This window comes from Triturus cristatus, chromosome 2_1 (assembly GCF_964204655.1).
Source record: "Triturus cristatus chromosome 2_1, aTriCri1.1, whole genome shotgun sequence".
NCBI classification, from domain to species: domain Eukaryota; kingdom Metazoa; phylum Chordata; class Amphibia; order Caudata; family Salamandridae; genus Triturus; species Triturus cristatus.
In genome coordinates this window covers 968,963,246-968,981,316 of record NC_140581.1, presented here as the reverse complement: position 1 = coordinate 968,981,316, position 18,071 = coordinate 968,963,246, and the positions used below count along the sequence as shown (strand labels likewise).

Here is an 18,071-nt window from a genome sequence, read left to right as displayed (position 1 = left end):
AGAGCAGACTGTCATAGAGTGAAGTGATGTATAGTAGTGTGGCGCAGAGTGCGTTGGCATGCATTGCAGTGGCATAGAGTAGAGTGGTGCAGAGTAGAGTGACATAGAGAGCAGTTGCGGAGAGTACAATGGATTAGAGTGCAGTTGGCTTAGAGTGCAGTGGCGTAGACTGTTGCAGAGTAGAGTATAGTGGCATAGAGTAGTGTGGTGCAGAGTATGAGTGCCGTAGCGCAGAGTGCCTTGGCACTGAGTGCAGTGGTGTAGAGTAGATTGTTTCAGAGTAGACTGGAGTGGTGCACAGTAGAATAGAGTGGCTTAGAGTGCTGTGGTGCAGAGTAGATTAGAGCGTAAAGTGGATTTGCATAAGAGTGAATTGGCATAGAGTGCACTGGCATTGAGTGGAGTGTGTCAGAGTAGAGAGCACAGGCATAGAGCGCAGTGGCATCGAGTGGCGTGGTGCAGAATGGAGGAGTGTAGAGTGCAGTGGTGTTTAGTAGAGCAGTATGGAGTAGAGTACAGTTACGTAGAGTAGAGAAGTGTAGAGTAGAGAGGCGAAGAGTGGAGTGGTGCAGAGTAGAGTGCAATGACGCAGTGTGGAGTGGAGTGGCGGAGTGTGGAGTGGTGCAGAGTAGAGTGCAGTGGCATGGAACAGTGCAGAGTAGACTGGTGTAGGATAAAGTGGAGTATGCATGGTGTGGTGGTGTACTGCCATTTCAGACAACACAACTTCAATTGAAATGACCATTGCATTTTGTAAGGGTTTGCCCTCATTTTTGCCCCCATTTGAACTATTAGCTGCTGGTTTTTGACTCTGAGAGTGCACTAAGGATTTCTAACCAGAGCCCAGTGCTAGTGTTCTGACCCATGACAAAAGGTATGTCGAATTGAATATCCCCAATTGGCAAGTACCAACATACTTATAAGTCCCTATTATATGGTACCCAGGGCATGTAAAGCTGCACCCAGGGCTTCAGCACTGATTGTGCCACCCTGAGTGTGACACAGTACAAAATGGCTACCAGCCTGCCACTGCAGACTGGAAGAGTGGTTTGTACACTGCTAGTTTGACTCTGCCATTAAAAACAATGGCAAAGTCCCCCCTTCCCTTAATATTAATATATGTAAGTGTCCCCGAAGGAGTATCCCCTAAGGAGTGCCTTGTAAGCCCTTGAGATTTATGTCACTATTAAAGATCAGCAACTTTTATTAAGTCCAGTGGCTTTGTAAAAGCCCGTGCCAACAAACAGCTTTCTGCCCACCTGGAGACATGCATGAACGACTCCCAGGCTTCGGAACAAAATCAGTTGATGCAGAGTGAGGTGTGATCTCCTCTCTCAGGAAGGCCACTCAGGATGCTAGCCCAAAAAGACGAGCTTCAAAGGGGAAGTCACCTTTGAAGGGCCACTTGTGACAACACACCAGAGCAGGATGCCTTTTGTTCCTGCAGACAAATTAGAGACAGAGAGGAAAAACCCATCCCCAAACCGGTCTTATGTAGCCACCCTTCTGAGATGGACCATCAAGCTCCTCACAGTCGAGGGAAGGTTCAGAAATCTTGATAGTGGCAAGAATATTGCACTCTGAAATTGCCAAATGCCACACATCACTGGGACTTTGTCACCAAAGAGGAGGGGACCTACTAGCTCATTGGCCAGTGACCACGTTGTCCCCTCTGGGTACTTTCCTGGGATATAATGAGCACCTCTGGCACCCTGAACCTCAGTACACATTTGATGTGGAGAAAGCACCTAAAGAGGACTGCCCTGTTGCCTTTGAATCTGCACAAGAGAGAGTGTCAAAGGACTGCACTTGCTGCACTTTGGGCTACTGACTTTGGACTGTGCCTGTGGCTCCTGTCTCAGGGAAAAGTTGATTCTCAGCCCCAGATCTAAGCAGTGACTCCAACTGACATTTCGTTGGCCCCCTGGAACAGCACGAGGGACATCAAAGCTGAGGAAGCCCAAACCAGCAAAGCAGTAGCCACTTCTGACGAATCGTTGCTGACCACCACCGGCTGACCAAAAGACAAATGTGAGATAGCTCAAAGTTGCACCTGAGTCTGCTGGACCTGCATTGCCCAAGAAGGACATTAGCCCAAACCAAGGGAATTCACTGTAACCGATGTGTCGCGAGATCAAGAGCTTAGCTGCAGCTGGCTTTCTACTGTCACAAAGAGGACATTGAGGGATCAACTGCACTTCGCCCCTATCGACCGCACAGCATCAGGAGTTTTTTTAGCATATTTTTCTCTTGCATCCCCAGCATCAGTACCACTTAAATGTTGTCTATGGCGGTCATTTCCTAAAGGCTGGAACTGGACTGGAAAAGTCTCTGGTTGCCAGGTAATTGTCCACAGTACCCTTACTGGACTCCTAGAACTCTGCCCTGTTGGATTTATTCACCCAAGTTGGGCTGGAGGCGCCGAACTAAGGAACATATTTACAACAATTACTACAATACTACGTATCCCTGTCTTTTCCTTAGCGCTGGTGCTAAAATTAGCTGCCCAAGCGCCAACCTAGGCACTCTTGCACTATAGTGCAAGGGTGCCTGCGTTGCAGGAAATGATTGTTTATGTTCAGGAAGGTGTCCCTTCTTGCACATAAACAATACGTAATGACTGTGTTACTTCTATGTCTGCTGCAGAATACAGCATACATAGAAGTAGCAAATCGTCATTATTTAACGATTGTATATGTGCAGGAAGGGAAATGTTCTGCACATAAACAATCATTAATGGCGTTTTGCTTCTTGTATGTGTGCTGCATTCTGCAGCACACATACAAAATGCAAAAATGAGGAGAAATAACATAATTTCTCCTTGTTTCGCTGTTCTAAAGCCTGCTCTTGCATGGAGTTAGTTTTTAGCGCTGCCTCAGATTTACAGACCCTTGTAAATCTGGGGCAGGACCAAAAAGCAACGGGTATTGCTATGGAACGCCCTCAGCAAAGACGCATTGCACGCCCCTTTACCTGCATGAAATGTTACCATGTTTACAAAGCGATTGTAAATAAGAAGCAGTGTATTGCGTCACAGGAATGTTATTAAAAGTGACAATCCTGTGGTGCAATGCCCTTGTAAATGTACCCCTAACTGTTTCAAACTTTTCAAAACTTTGCAGAGTTTTTGTTCAGCAATGCTTTTTTGCGGCTGCATTTAAAAGATTTTACTTCTTCCAAAATTTGTATCTGCGAAACCCTTTGGTAGATTTTGATGATCAAAGACTATAATAATTCATAAAGATATGCTATATTTAAAAAAATTATTACAGTGCCTCTTTCTTGTTGTGTGACTTTCTTCTGTGCTAGAAAAAAAATAACACCCTACAGCCTTCCGACCTGTACATCTACACTAGCCAGCGAGATTGTCACATAAATCCTCTCACTTTGAAGTCAGAGAAAGAAAACTAAACACCAAGTTCCCTGGAAGACAAAGCCTGACATTTGACCTCTGACTTTGACTGCACATAAATGTGGCAAAAAATTAGAACAAGATTTAAAAGCCTGTTTACAGAAATCCTGTGCTGGGGGAAGAATACACTAAATAAGGTTTTGGAAAGAGAAGCAACAAGCTCAAGCTGGACAGCCTAAAACAATTAAAGCCAGCAAATAGAAAACAATCAAATGTGAGTTACAAAGCACAAAGCCAATGGTAAGCAACTGGCGGAATGCATTCCCAGGGAAGCTATCCGAATGTCCCCAAAATGTTGTTAGCAAACCAAAAAGTTGCTCTGTCTGGTAGCCTTTGACCTAAAAATGGGCCCCCACCACTGGTTGGGTAGTAAAATAAACAGCTACAATTCGATGCAGTAGGCCCTTCAGACGTTAACGTCACAGCACCACTGTGCCAACTGCATTAGTAATAGCACTCCCCAACATTTTATGTACTAGGTGGTGAAAGTCCTCTGTGCAGCCCCACCCCACACCCCCTTGATTTTTGACACGCATGGCTCTATTTCCAGAGCATTCACATGCTGCACATAACACTTGGTGCACCATGACAGAGTCTAAGGGACAAGTTTACTAATTTTAACACAACCCAGCACAACTCCCCAAATAGCTTTTGCTGTGCTGCCTTGCACAAGGGGAGAAACACAGCACACTTATCTCTTAAGGTAACTCAGCTACTTCCATCATTCCCTGCGCTAGTGCTTGAGAGGGTTGTTTTGTGTGATACACAGCCTCACAGTGGTTAGTGTATGCTGCATAGCATAGGATTGGTACTGGAATCACAAATCTTCCAGGATAAATTCCTATAGACAGAGAATGATACCATGTGCTGGATGTGCATAGTGATTGTCAGCACATGCGTAGAATGTTTAGAGAAATAAAAACATTTCTCTTTGTTAGTGCCTGTATCAAAGAGATGTTATTATTGCCAAAAAGCACAGTCTGGCTACGTTAGGAGATCAGGGTTTACATTAAAAATTATGGGTGTTTGCACTGTAACGCCCCCTTGATGCAAAGTGATGCAAAGTGCTTTTTATGCTAACAAGGGTACCTTTCCAGTGCGAAATACCTATTTTGCTGGGGAAAAAAATGGGCTGTTTTGTGCAAATTTGCATCACTGTGCATCACTTTGCGATGATGCGGTGTTAGTAAATCTTGACCTCAATGTAAATGTAAATCCAGTATTTGTAAAGCGCAAACAATTGTCCGAGGGCGTCAAGGCGCTGGGGGCCGTCGGGAAGATTAAGCGAGCTATTGCCCAGAGTCACATGGTGCTGAGCTGACCTGCCGCCGGTGCTGGAACCGTGAGCCCCCGTGCTCCGCAGTCAGACGCCCTGGCTGCTGTGCCACACCTCTTCCTACGTCTCAGTAGCAGCAGTGTAAGCCTCTGAGGAGCGGCTAAGCTTCCCTTTCGGGGTGCATGCTGGCCCTCATCATCTAAGTATAGGTGCTCTCAGCTCTGTAGACTCTCCTGCACTGCCCAGCCCCTTGGCTTTAGAGGGGCAACAACCCCACATTGGAGCAGCACAGACACATGATCTGTTCCTGTCCATATGTAATGCCAGTGTGGGTGACCCCTGCAAATACCCCTGTAGGTTGGCAATTTTAGCACAGTTACACCAAGTAAAGTGTCCTTTATTGCTCCAGACGGAGCAGTACTTTATGTTTTTGTTCAGAAATTGAAGGTTAGAGAAAGAAATAAAAGAGCAAATTGCAACAAAAAGTGTACTCTCTGTCACAATGTGGATAAGTAATTACCAAAAAGCAATCAATTTTAAAGAACAAGGTGGTATTTAAGTAGTGAGACCTGGTGACGAGGCCCTTCCTGAGCCAAGCTTTAGTCTTGTCAATCTCAAAGTCCCGCCTTTAAATAAGAAAAACAATGTCCGTGCAGATCTACAGGCCACTTACGAGCTTATATTGCTAAAGTTCACAATTAATATGTCAGATACGGCTAAATGTAGGAGGTAAAAGCTAATATAAAATAAAATAATTCCAACTCGAAAGATGCTCTACAAATTTATAGTTATACATAGTAATGGCAAAACACTGGACTCAAACGTTGGATATCTGCTACATTTCATCTCAAGGATGTTCAGGAATTTAAAATGTCATGACTCTTGATGACACCAGAAAAGCACATATTTGCTCTAGAAATGTGTTTTCTGCTTATGAAAGTGTGTGTGTGTGTGTTTGTGTGTGCACGTGAGTGTGTGAATTTACGTTTGACCTTGATATCAACAACCTTGCCTTTAAATCTTCAGTCTTTGTCCTTGGTGTGCTTGTATAAATTCCTTGACATTACAGAAGGTATTCTCCTGGTTGGTCAAATTAAACCTTATGTATTTTCATGATCCTTTTATTAAATTATAAGTTTCATTCCCCTTCTCACATTCAAAGGGTGTTTTTTTAATTCACTCATTGTTTTTTTTCTTTAGTCAGAACACGCCTGGATCCCAGTGCAGATCAATGGGGCTATTCCAAATCAGATCCCGCGTGCAGCATTCATGGCCACATTTATTTTGGAGGTTGATCAGTTCATTTTGACACCCCTGACGATAGCAGCATTGGATGCAGAAGATGGTGAAACACCAAAGTCTCTTCTTGTTTTCAACATCACCGAACCACCACTCCACGGTTACATTACACATCTATCCGATCAAACAAAGCCAGTGACCTCCTTCACATGGAAGGACTTGAACGAGATGCTCATTGCCTACCAGCCTCCAAACTGCAGTCACACAGAGAGGAGAAACTATGAGGTAATGGAGAATTTAGATATACACCCATCAGTGTTCTTAAAAAAAATTGATAGGTAGATTGACCTTAGTGATGAGGACCAGTAAGGCTAAAACCAGTGATTACCTTTGGGTGAGGTTAATTCGAGCATGCCACCCATCAGTTTCTAGTTTTCGTCAACAATGCGCACAATTTTAACATTTCAACTAAATTCTACAATTCTGGATGTAACCACTAAGAAACAGAATAATTTGACCTGTGTGAATATATGACAAATCGGAGTCTGCTATGGTATTGCTGTAGAATAGAAGCTTGTTTACTACAGTTTATTTTACCAACATTGCGGGCCGATTACGATGTCGGGCAGAAAGCCTCCACCCGATACCGACTCGGATTCGGGACCGATCAACTTGCGGTCGGTGGTTCCGACTGACGAATTACGATGCGGCCGCACACTGTTCAGTCAGATTCCCATTGTTTCCTATGGGAGCTCGTGTTCTGTTCAACACCAGGCCGTAACACTGGCTCCTATGGGGAAATGGGGTGTTTGCAGAAAACCCTGCACCCTCTCGCAGGCACCCCACGGTGCCTGCCACACAGCACAGGGTTTTACAGGGGGATACCTCACTTGGAGACCACTCGAGGGAGACTTGTGACAAGAAAAACAATTTATATTTTGAAGCTCTGGACTTGATAGTCATCAATTTACTGAACAGAACAAGATTTTAATCTCTTCGCCCATCGGAGATAACATACTACTATAAGAAATGAACAAGTGTCTGAGCCCTGAAGAAGTCCTGTGAGGGGACGAAGCGCGTTGGCTACACCGTGGAGAATTAAAAGAATAAAGGATCATTGAAAATTTGATCACATGTCTCCATGATATTTCTTATATTTGATTATAATGAGAATCATGATTATTGTGACTTAATCCGTGTCTGGAAATATAGTGTTTGCTGATCATTCTATTGCAATTTGTATATGTGAATGTATTCACTATTTGGGAAATAGGAGGTCTTTATCCCATGATCGTTGCATCACATAAACGAGATCCTAAACGTATAACAAGTGCGGTACGGAGTCTAAGACCTCTTTGTAAATCATTTGGATACCTTGGGTACCCCCTCGGCCACCAACCCTAAGACGCGGAGCGGAGGGGGCCCTGCCAGGGGTCCCCAAAGTCACTTTCCGACTGCCTTTTCGTGTCAGACAGGCCGAAGCAGAAAGGCTGTTGTAAAGAGACATCGTAATTGAGAGAGAGGAAACACTACATAGGGGTGTACGATGCGGTTCCTACCAACCTGAATACTCCGTGCGTCGTTTGGAACCGATTTGGATTGACCACGGTGTTTACATTCCGACCGCAAACATCGTAATCGGGTGGTTGGAATGTAAACCAACCGAGTCGGACGGAAGGGCTCCGACGCGGTCAAGGAGATTCTGCCTGTCGGGAGGAAGCTTTCCATCCGACATCTTAATCAGCCCCTAAATGCAGACTTAAGCAACCTGGGAGGCTGTAAGGCTGTGGAGATGTACTCAAGTGAATAATGAAATATGGGCCCTTTTTGCCTCAACAAAGTTTATGAAGGTAAAAGGCCGTATGACCGAAATTTCCATAAATAAAAATTGGTTTCAAATTGCTCACTGACTTTTTGCGAATGGAAAAGAATATTGCGTACAGACGTGCACTAACAGGTGGGGTCACAAAACTCTGAACCATAATGGACCACAATTCGGCATACCTCATCAATACTCATAAGGTAGGTCACAAATTGCCACTCTCTGTGCTTGGCTGCCATTTCATGGATGTTGGCTTGTTGGTTTGGTCAGACCACCATGTCTGGGATTGCATTTAAATAGAGTGCACTTTTTTTTATAAATGCAGCTCATTTTCTTTAAATGAAATGGGGCTGCATTAAACAAAAAAGTTTATGTATTTTTATTAAGCTTGTCTTAGAGTTGGCAGAGGTACCATAGACCACTACGTACTCACCCTCCCCCAAACATTCTTTTACATTCACAAAAGGGAAAGGATCCCAAAGGGACCCCTCCACTTTTGCGAATGCGTCACCAACCTAACTCGGGAGTCTGTAACATTTCAAAAGCATTGATGCATACCAATAATGAATCACTATTTGGAAGGACAGCCCTGAAAATGCCCCTTCCAAATAGCGATTTATTATGCCTTTCTAAACCCATTTTGTGATTTGCAACATATTACGGATTAGCAAAATGGGGTAGGTACACTAAAAAAAAAGCCATCTTGTGGTCATAAACCCTGTGATTCTTATGCAAAGTTTGTGTGAGTTCTTGCGTGTGGCACTTTGCACAGTACCAACTTGATACATCTTGCATAGTGCACTGATTTATATGTGAGTCATGGCAGACAGTACGCAAAATAACTGTGATACCCAATAAAACCATTGGCCCCATCATAATTTTACGAGTCATTTAAATTGCCAATTATGTTTCTAATAATTTGTTTTTAAGGTAAAATTTTAATGTACAATCATACAGTATTTCTGAATTTGCATAGAACGAGCGCATCGTCCGAGTTATGTCGAACTTTGGGGCATATTATCAAGAAACGGCATTAACATTATCGCCGCTTTAGCAGCAGAAAACTGCTGCCGATAATTGGATTGATAATTCCCATAGAAGCCTATGTTCTGGTGTCAACATGGGCTTCTATTGGAATTCTCTGCGGCAGTTTTCTGCCGCTAAAGCGGAGATAATGTTAACGCCGTGCTTGATAATATGCCCCTTTGTTCGCTATGCATTTTTTGGTGCTTGTGACTTGAACAGGTTTCTGTTATGTTGCCAGGCGGAGTTTGAAGTGCATGATTTCTTCTTCGAAAGGAGTTCTCCGATTACCATACATATCTCCATCCGGACAGCAGACACGAACGCTCCTCGAGTTTCATGGAACATGGGTGAGAGGTCACGCATGTCATGAGGCATGTTCGAAAAGAGATTGTGCTCTGTGAGACCCAGGAAAGAATGCTGCATGTTGCCTGTTAATGGACCAACCTAATGAGTTCAAACATGATATAGCACTTCAGCTGACATCTGCTGAAGGAAATTATGTGTTCTTGTAAGGTGCTTTACTGTACCATATTTTCTCCTTTTTTGAGGAGTAGATACCATAGCTGTGAAAATTTGAAGTCAAAGGTGCAAACATGAATGTGTTATGTTTGTTAGAGGATCACCTAACTACTTTCCGAAGAACTGTTTTACATACGTGTTGAACCCTTTTACATTTAAAATGTTAGTAGTTTTAAAATTGTTATAGCTATATTTTTATTGAAAATGTATAAATTGATATTAAAAATGTATTTATTAATTTTAGATTAGCATAGTTTTATATATAATAAATGTTTTCTTCATAAATGTTATGGCTATTTCAAGTTAAATATTTGTTTAAAATGTGGAGATAGACTTTTGCAGCTTCATTCTTTTCTGGATTTACACGCTGTGCTTTATTCAGCCATCTAGTGTTTTAGGTCCAGAACTCTCTCCTTAGTCCTCTGTTTACCTTTTCTGTTTTGTTGGGCTCCTGCGCCTATTGCCATTTGATGCCCTGTCCTCCCACTCGTGACATCAGACGCCTGCCCTGAAAGTCCCGGTGTGGGATCGCCATCTTCAGATTCTTTTTTTTAATGATTAAAGTCATTTTTTTGGAGCAACAGCAACAATTAAGCTATTGCCAATTTTTTCTTTTCAGCTGATTGACTCCTTAAGAATGATAGAAAGTTAGGTCTGAGTAAAGTCTTTCTTTGTTCATCATCAGTCACTAGGAATTAGATCAAAGTTGTATGGTCAGCGCCAAGTAAGCTTTTTCAGCTAACTAATTGTTATAAAGGGTATAGTGAATAGCGGTTATCCATTAAATCTGGCAGGGCTACATGATTTATGTTGGAATAAATCCAAAGTGCTACATAAGTTTAAATAAAGAGTGCACGTTTCCTGAAATTGATAGGGCAGAATTCAAGTTAAAAAAACAGATATTTGTTCCGGATTGATCCAACCTTTGCTCTGGCCAATTAATTTTCTCTCACATTTATTCTGGTATTCTAGACTATGGTGATTTTTATTTGGCAACCAATTTAATAAAATGGCTTCCATTACCATTTGCACGTCATCATTTACAATGATTTCTTGTACCAAACAGCCCGATCAAAGTGTACAGCTATCCTAGTCATACATTCACTCAGTAAATCACTGCGTGAACTGATCATTTCATACTTTAGATCAGTTTCACATATTGGTATGATTCCAATAAAGGATGATAGATGTTTTCTAACACTCATATAAAACAGTACTAAAACACGTCGAGAAAAAACACAGGTTTATTTTCTGGAGTGCCAAACGTCATCTCTTATAGCTCACATGTTGGCAGTACGCTGCTTTCATCAGAGCACTTGAGCACACGTTTTCTATTACTTGAGAACGTGTGCTGGACAGGTGTGTGCAAATAAAGAAACTGCTTCAGTCTCAAATTTAGTAACGTGAGGTGCACAAACAAGATGCTCAAATATGTAGCACAATAGCCTCTCAGTTAGTAATCCCTCGTGCTTAACGAGGAATCTTGGTTTAACTGTATCCGGAAGCTGACAAGTATACCACTGCTGCAGAGTGGGGTAGTCGGCCTCTTCCCTTCCCCTTCACTGCAGTCCACGTGGTCAGGCACAGGTGATGGGCTTTGGAGACCTGCCTGTACACTTTCAACAAAAATTCAATAAAAAGGAAATATACTCCTCACAGTTGAAATGACATGGGAGCAACATTCGAGATGATGCAGGTCAGTTACTAGATACAGATTTACAGTAACTTAACTAGGGCTCTTAAAATATCTTACATTTCTACTTTTGTTCATTTTTCAGTTGATATCAAGAGATTAGAGATGAAGGTGGGAAAATGCGGTTTAAGAAATCGGTACATTTGCACATTTTTCATTTGTATACACAGATTGAGTACAACTGTTATCATTAGGAAGGTAAGACCAAGAGAAAAGTAATGGAAACTCATGCTGGTAGGGAACAAAGTGGATAGAGGCAAGAAATTAAGGACCAGGTGTACGAAAATTAAATTTTGCATTTCCCAAATAGCGACTCCATAGCAATCGCTATTTTTGAAATGCAAATTCTATTTATGAAATAACTGCTTTTCTATTAGCGATTCCTGCAGAGTAGGAATCGCTATTAGGAAATCGCAATTAGGAAATCCCATGCCTTTCGTACCAATGTGTCAGTTATGCATTTCCAAATACCGATTTCCAATTAGGAAATCGTATTTAGAAAATGCTAAACCAAGGATGGCTATGGGCATAAGGCCCCTTGTAATGCACCCCTAAACTAATGGTGGACACCTAGAGTGCACATATGCCCTAGTCGTGGCTTGCACAGGTAAGCGTGGAGGGGTGCTGAGGCCGGGTGGGACAGGGATAGGGGGATGAAAGCCGACATATACAACGGAATAATGAAAAGTAAATAAATAAAACCACATACCTTGCGCTCGCCACATCGCCAACTTGGCGATGCCGCAAGCACAAGATAAGTGGTTTTATTTATTTTTTTGTTTACTTTTCACTATCCCGTCGTATGTCGAATTCCACTACCTCCACCCCTCCCCATCTCAACGTCGCACCGCGCTTACCTGTGCGAGCCACCACTGCATGTGTGGTCTCTTTTGCACTTCAAAAAGCATCTTGGCGTGCTTTTTTAAAATTGCGCATGGTTACCATGGACTTTGAGTCGATGGTAATTTCATTCTCAATTTGCATTTAGGAAATGCCTTGCACATGTGCTAAGAAATCGCAAATAGGAAATCCCTACTGGGTAGATATCGCCTTTTACAATTCCCTAAAGGCCTTTGTATATAGGAAAAGGCTGTTTTGCATTTCTTAACGGGCCAAAATTGCGATTCGGCCTCTTTAAAAAATGGAAAAGGCCTTTGTACATCTGGCCCCAAACACCGTCCTTCATGAATTAATTTCTCAGTTAAACTGCATTCATCAAATTAAGGCTGCCACCTGGCAGGGTTATCGTGCCTAGCGCCAAAGTGCCCAAACACATATGAGAGTTACTGGGAGTCTTGGAAATCACAGCTGCACTGTCAAAATTAATTCCTGAGACACAGTGTATTTGAGTAATTCATGTACATTCCAATATCAATATAACTCACATATCAAAGTACAGATTTTGTTTTTTACAGTGCTTCAACTAATGTCACTGTGGGAGTTACACATTCCAGGATCATGTGTACGTTATTCTACACTGACATCTTATGAAAATATATTCTCCTTTTGAGGGATATGTTCAATGAAAAGCCAAGCTTGAAGCATATCCAGAGTGTTCACAAATGTATCTTATCTCTCATAGTTCCTATCTTCACAAGTAGATTTTTTCTAGTCTTTGAAATTTGATATTAATTTAAATTACACTCTTCAGCAGAGGGAACAATAGAGAATTTCCATAGCCTTAAATTTTTGTTTTATTGCTGCAGTCAGAGACTAAATTATGCATTACAGGTGATGAAATATAAAGGACGGACATAACTCAGTAATGTAGGCAATGGAGACCTATTAATTATGGCTCCCAAAATTAAGGCCACATATATAATGTCTTTTTGTGGTCACAAACGGGCCAAAAAAAGAATCTGCCCATTTGCGACGCAAAAAGTATTTTTCACATGTACAAAGCCCTATTTGTGATTATTGTAACTGATTACCGAATCACAAATTGGGTTTGCGATTCGGTATTAGGAAGGGGCGTGTTTATGGCGTCCCCTTCCTAATACCGAATCGCTGTGTTATGTGTGAGTGTTTTGCAACCGAAATGCAGTTGCAAAACATTCGCATTTTATCACCTGTTAGAAATGTGATCTCTGGTTGGCTAAGGCTTGCGCCAAAGCCAGGCAGAAACCACCACTCTAGTCAGGGCAAGGGAGTTACACGCCAAAGATAACCCCTGTTCACACCCTTGGTAGCTTGGCACGAGCAGTCAGGCTTATCCCGGTGGCGATGTGTAAAGCATTTGCACAACACACACAGCAACAACATACTAGGCACACCACAAAAGGAACTCCACACAAGGTTATAAAAATAGCCTTTGTATGATCATAAAACACATTAGATGGTAATCACACAATATACACTGTGCCAACTGGCACTGGGCAATATTTACAGGGGATTATTTACACATGACAGGGCCGCGTGGGCCACTGTCAGAATCATCACTTGGTAAAAATAGTAAAAGTAATAACATATCATAAACGTAGACCACAACCAGTAATTACTGGCAACCACTATACTCATCATCCTCCTGTAACATAAATCATATCATGTACAGTATCACCAAAGGCGAGAAATATATTCTGCAACAACCTCATAAGCCCAAACATAGTAGACCATAACCTCCTAAACATAACTCGCATTAGGAAATAACTTACTAACATAAACCGCAGTAGGGAATTACTCATACCTAAACCACAGTAGAGAATAAAGACTAAAACATAACATAGTAGGCAAAACCTCATAATCATAAAATCACATCTAGAGGCATAAAAACAGGGTGCGTAAAACATACTATATGAATTACATTTCCTAGCACTACATAAACCACATTAGGGCCTGGCGCAATTGCGGCGCAGCTGTGATGCACAGCAAAGGATAGGGAGGAGCACTACGAGTGCTCCCAACTCAGCCTCCACTCACCGGGACGCCTTGGGAGGCGGGGTAGGGTCCACCTTCCACACAGCCTGGTTTCTCCTCTGGTCCGGCGAGACATGGGGCGCCGTCTCCGCGCTTTTCTCCTGGCAGCATGCGGGGCTCCCTCCAGCTCACGGGAGCCCCTGCCTCACCTCCCCCGGCCACCGGCGCAGCCTCTTCCGGCCCAGACGTGCTCCGATTGGTAGCCACGGCAACTTCCTCTTGTGCCCCGGCCAGGGTCAGGCAAGGCTGCCTGGCTTCGGGGTCGGCGGTGGCGGCTGCTTCTAGGGCTGGGCCGCATCGGTGATCCCTCGTCAGATGTCGGCGGCGATGCGGTGTGGGCACCCGCGATTAGAATAACCTCATAAGCGGGGTGGTCAACCGCAATTAAAATAAACTCATAAGCAGGGTGGGCACCCGCTCAGAAACACGCAGTTATGGCATCAATGCGTGGTGGGCTCCCGCTCTGCAGGCAACACGGGGGGAATCCCTACGTCGGGATTCCCTCTCCAGAGGTCGCAGCCTTCGCTGCAAGGCCCTTGCTCTCTCACAGGCACTTTAAAGGCAAAGGGCTCCTCTTCTCCTGTCTGGGCAAGGCTAGAGTCCTTCCTCTGGGCGCAAAGGCTGGACAAGGAATCCAGCAATGAATACTCTAGGGCTTCTCAGGCGCTAAGTTCAAGCGAAAGTCAGGGGGCATAACCACAGCCAAGTAAAAGGTCCCAAGCAAAAAGTTCCTTTTGGGGATCAAGGGGCAATGCAGGGCCCAGGGAGGCAAGCCCTCATGGCAGCCCCCCCCCCCCCCCGGGCCCCAGCAGCAGTACGCCCCGGCAGGATTCAGGAACAAGGACTGAACAACGTCATGGGGTCACAGCCCCTATATTTATACCACTAAATCCCTTTGTGTAAGAGCACAGGGCAGGGGGATACCAGTCAGAACTGGTATAGGGGAGCTTTGGAGCACTTTGTTTTGCTCAGCTCCTCTCTTCTTTTCACAGGACAGGCCAGGGACATCAGACGCACCACAGGAGGTGGAGCCAGCATTGTGGAGGGAAGGCACAGCCCTATTCAGGTCCCAGGTGCAACTCCTCCCTCCCATCTACATGCAGATCTCTCTATTCACCACTGGGCAGACTCATCCTGGCTCCTGGAATTCCCCAGCCCTCTCAGCTCCTGTCAATCACAAGCCAGACATGCAATTCACATCATGTAGGCAGACACACAGCACACAGAAATGCCAACTTCTAAAAGTGGCATTTCTAAAATAACCACAATAAATCTGTGCACACTATTGTGCAGCATTTATTCTCACGAGTTCGCACATACTAAACTTGACCCTGCACTCCCCTCATACCAGGAATTACCATGGACACACATATCCCCCATGCATTCCTATGGGAGGGCAGGCCAATCTCACCACACGCACTCACAGTGCGCACACACTTTACACTGGGCCACAGTGCAAAAGTGTGCAGAGGCCTAAAATCAATACCACCATGTCATAGCTTAAGGCAAAAAGTTCAGGGGTGGACCTGCCAAAAAGGGCCAAGTCCAACACCACCTAATTCAAGTAGGTGGTAAACCACTTGCACATGGGAAGGGGTCCTCAAATGACCCCTTTCCCTTTGTCAATGTTTGTAAAAACATTTTTTAAGAGCAGACAGTGGTCCCACGGACCACTGCCTACACTTAAATAAATGGAAAGAAAACTTTTCTTTTTTTTTAAAACAATAAAACACGCGTCCCGGTTTACTTTTAGGAGAACAGGCTGAATTAAAGAAAAAAGGGTGCTTTGGTTAAAAGCAATCACAGAAATGGTGCTCTGCTGACCTCAGCAGGCCACCATCCCTGTGATTTTATCAATTCCCAATGGGTCGCAAACCGGGATCTACCTCATTAGTATTGATGAAGTAGGTCTATTTGCGACCCACTGGGAATCGCAAAATGTGTGACACATTTGTACATTGGTGTTAGCAATTACCAAATAGTGAATCGCAAAAATTGACTATTTGGTAATTGCAACCAATTACCTTTGTGCATGTAGCCCACAGTTCCATATGATTAGGCACCCGCTTCAAAGCAACAATAATTTATCACATCTTCAAACCATATGAATGCGTGTACCAGGTACTAATTTACAACTTGAAAATTTGTTAGAATCACACTTAATCTATTTTCCTGTAACAAATATATATATATATAAGACATGCCGTAAATACATGCTTTTAGTGAACCTCTGAGGAAACTTCAATACATTCGAGTTCACCAGTTTAGTAAAAAGGGTGCATCTGGGATTTTGATTGTCCCTCAAATTTGGTAATCTCTCCAAAGTATCTGGAAGTTGTTTGTAGTAAATACGCCGACCATTATTTAGTTATACTTGAAGAAAAACATTCTAAATGCATTATCAATCCACCTATCCAAATATTAAAAAATTCTAAATGCCATTCAGGATGTCATGGTGATCATTTTAATTCGATATTCATTTATTGCAGTCCTTTCCATAATTATACCTTATTAGGCAGCAAGACGTTGGGCCCGTTCCTAACCAACCCTCATTTCCATAGCTTAAAGGAATGCAACATAGTCACAAAATAACTCTTATGTTTTCCTCAAATTAACTCAAATTAACTAATAAATAACGTAGAAGAATTTGACCAAGTTAATTCTGTTGGATTCTAGTCTACCTATATTTGATATCAGTAAGTTAATTTGAATCAGATTAGGTCTTTATTTTATTGTGTTTGTGTGTAAGCTTGATGTGAGATGATTGTGTGATGTAATTTTTCACATTTCTTTGTATGTTGTGCATACTTTTCATTATTCCTATTTGTACAAGCAATCAATTAAATTGACAACCTTTTCTGTTATTTCACAATTCACTATTCAACTGCATTTTATTGTTAATACTTAAAATATTTTTTTGTTATTTGAGATCAAGTTGCATATTAAATATGTAAGGAAGTGATGTAGTGAACGTAGTTTTTTAGGGCTAGATGTACAAATAATAATATTAGCAATTACCAAATAGTGTTTTATTGCGGATCGCTAAGTGGTAATCACTATTACTAATGTACAAAGGGGTTATTTTGCCCTTAATCCTTAAATAGTGATTCGTAGTGGGTCGCAAAAAAGACCTACCTCATGAATATTAAAGAGATAAGTCGCAATTTGTGACCCGCTACTATTCGCTGCCATCACAGGGATGGTAGCTTGCTGGGTACAGCAGCAACCATGTCTGTGATTGCTTTTAAATAAACCAATATTTTTTTTAAATGCAGCCTGTTTTACTTAAAGGAAAACAGGATGTGTTTAAAAAGAAAAAAATGAAACATTTACGTTTCATTTTTTAAGAGCAGGCAGTGGTCTTTTGGACCACTGCCTGATCTTAAAAAAACGTAAAATTATTTTCCCATTTGCGAATGAGTTACCACCAACTTTGAGTTGGCTGTAAAGTGTGCATGTTTCTCAACCACATTTCAGTCGCAAAACATTCGTACATACCAATGAAAATCGATATTTGGAATGGATGACCTAAATAATGGTTCGGTAACAGGTTCCCAAATTGCAATTTGGGGTTTATACATTTGGAAATGCCTTTTTGCTTTCATAAACTGTCTGATTCTATGAATCTGGCCATTTGTGACCTCAAAAAGGCTTCGTACCTGTAGCCCTAAATGTTTTTCAACTTCTATCAAACATGTTAAAGAATCTGGGATCCGATGCACTAATCCCTATTGGAAAACCGACTAGTTTGTGAATAGTTCTGCATGTTGCAGTCTATTTACAGTAAGAGGTTCACAAATTGTACATTCACAAAAGGTTACAAAATGACCTGCCTACATTTTCTTTAGGCGGTTCACAATTTCCAACCTTTTGTGATTGTCTAGGAAATCAGGGGTGGTGGCCTGCAAGGGACGGCTGACCTCTGTCCTTGCATTTGCATTGTCAAACGGGTAGCATTTGATTTAAGCAGGTCATGTCCATTAAAGACACAGTTGCTGATTTAGAAAAAAGTTTTCCATTTGCTAAAACATGAGGGGGAGCACACAGAGGACTACTCTCTGCTCCACAGGGTTGCGCCACACAATACCTAAAGGACAAGCTGACCCTAAAGCATCCTCTCTGTGAATCAGATGCCATCACGACCCAGGTGTCAGTTTCTGATTAATGGTTT

At 42.6% G+C, this 18,071-nt stretch overlaps 1 protein-coding gene across 1 annotated transcript in view; it reads left to right on the top strand.

Moving 5' to 3' along the window:
• Window positions 1-18,071, top strand: part of FREM1 (FRAS1 related extracellular matrix 1) — a 578,635-nt gene that overhangs the window by 225,642 nt on the left and 334,922 nt on the right. Inside the window, exons 6-7 of the mRNA XM_085633804.1 lie at window positions 5,889-6,212; window positions 9,014-9,122. Of these exons, the coding sequence (XP_085489930.1) occupies window positions 5,889-6,212; window positions 9,014-9,122 (433 nt within the window). The remainder of the gene's footprint in view (window positions 1-5,888; window positions 6,213-9,013; window positions 9,123-18,071) is intronic.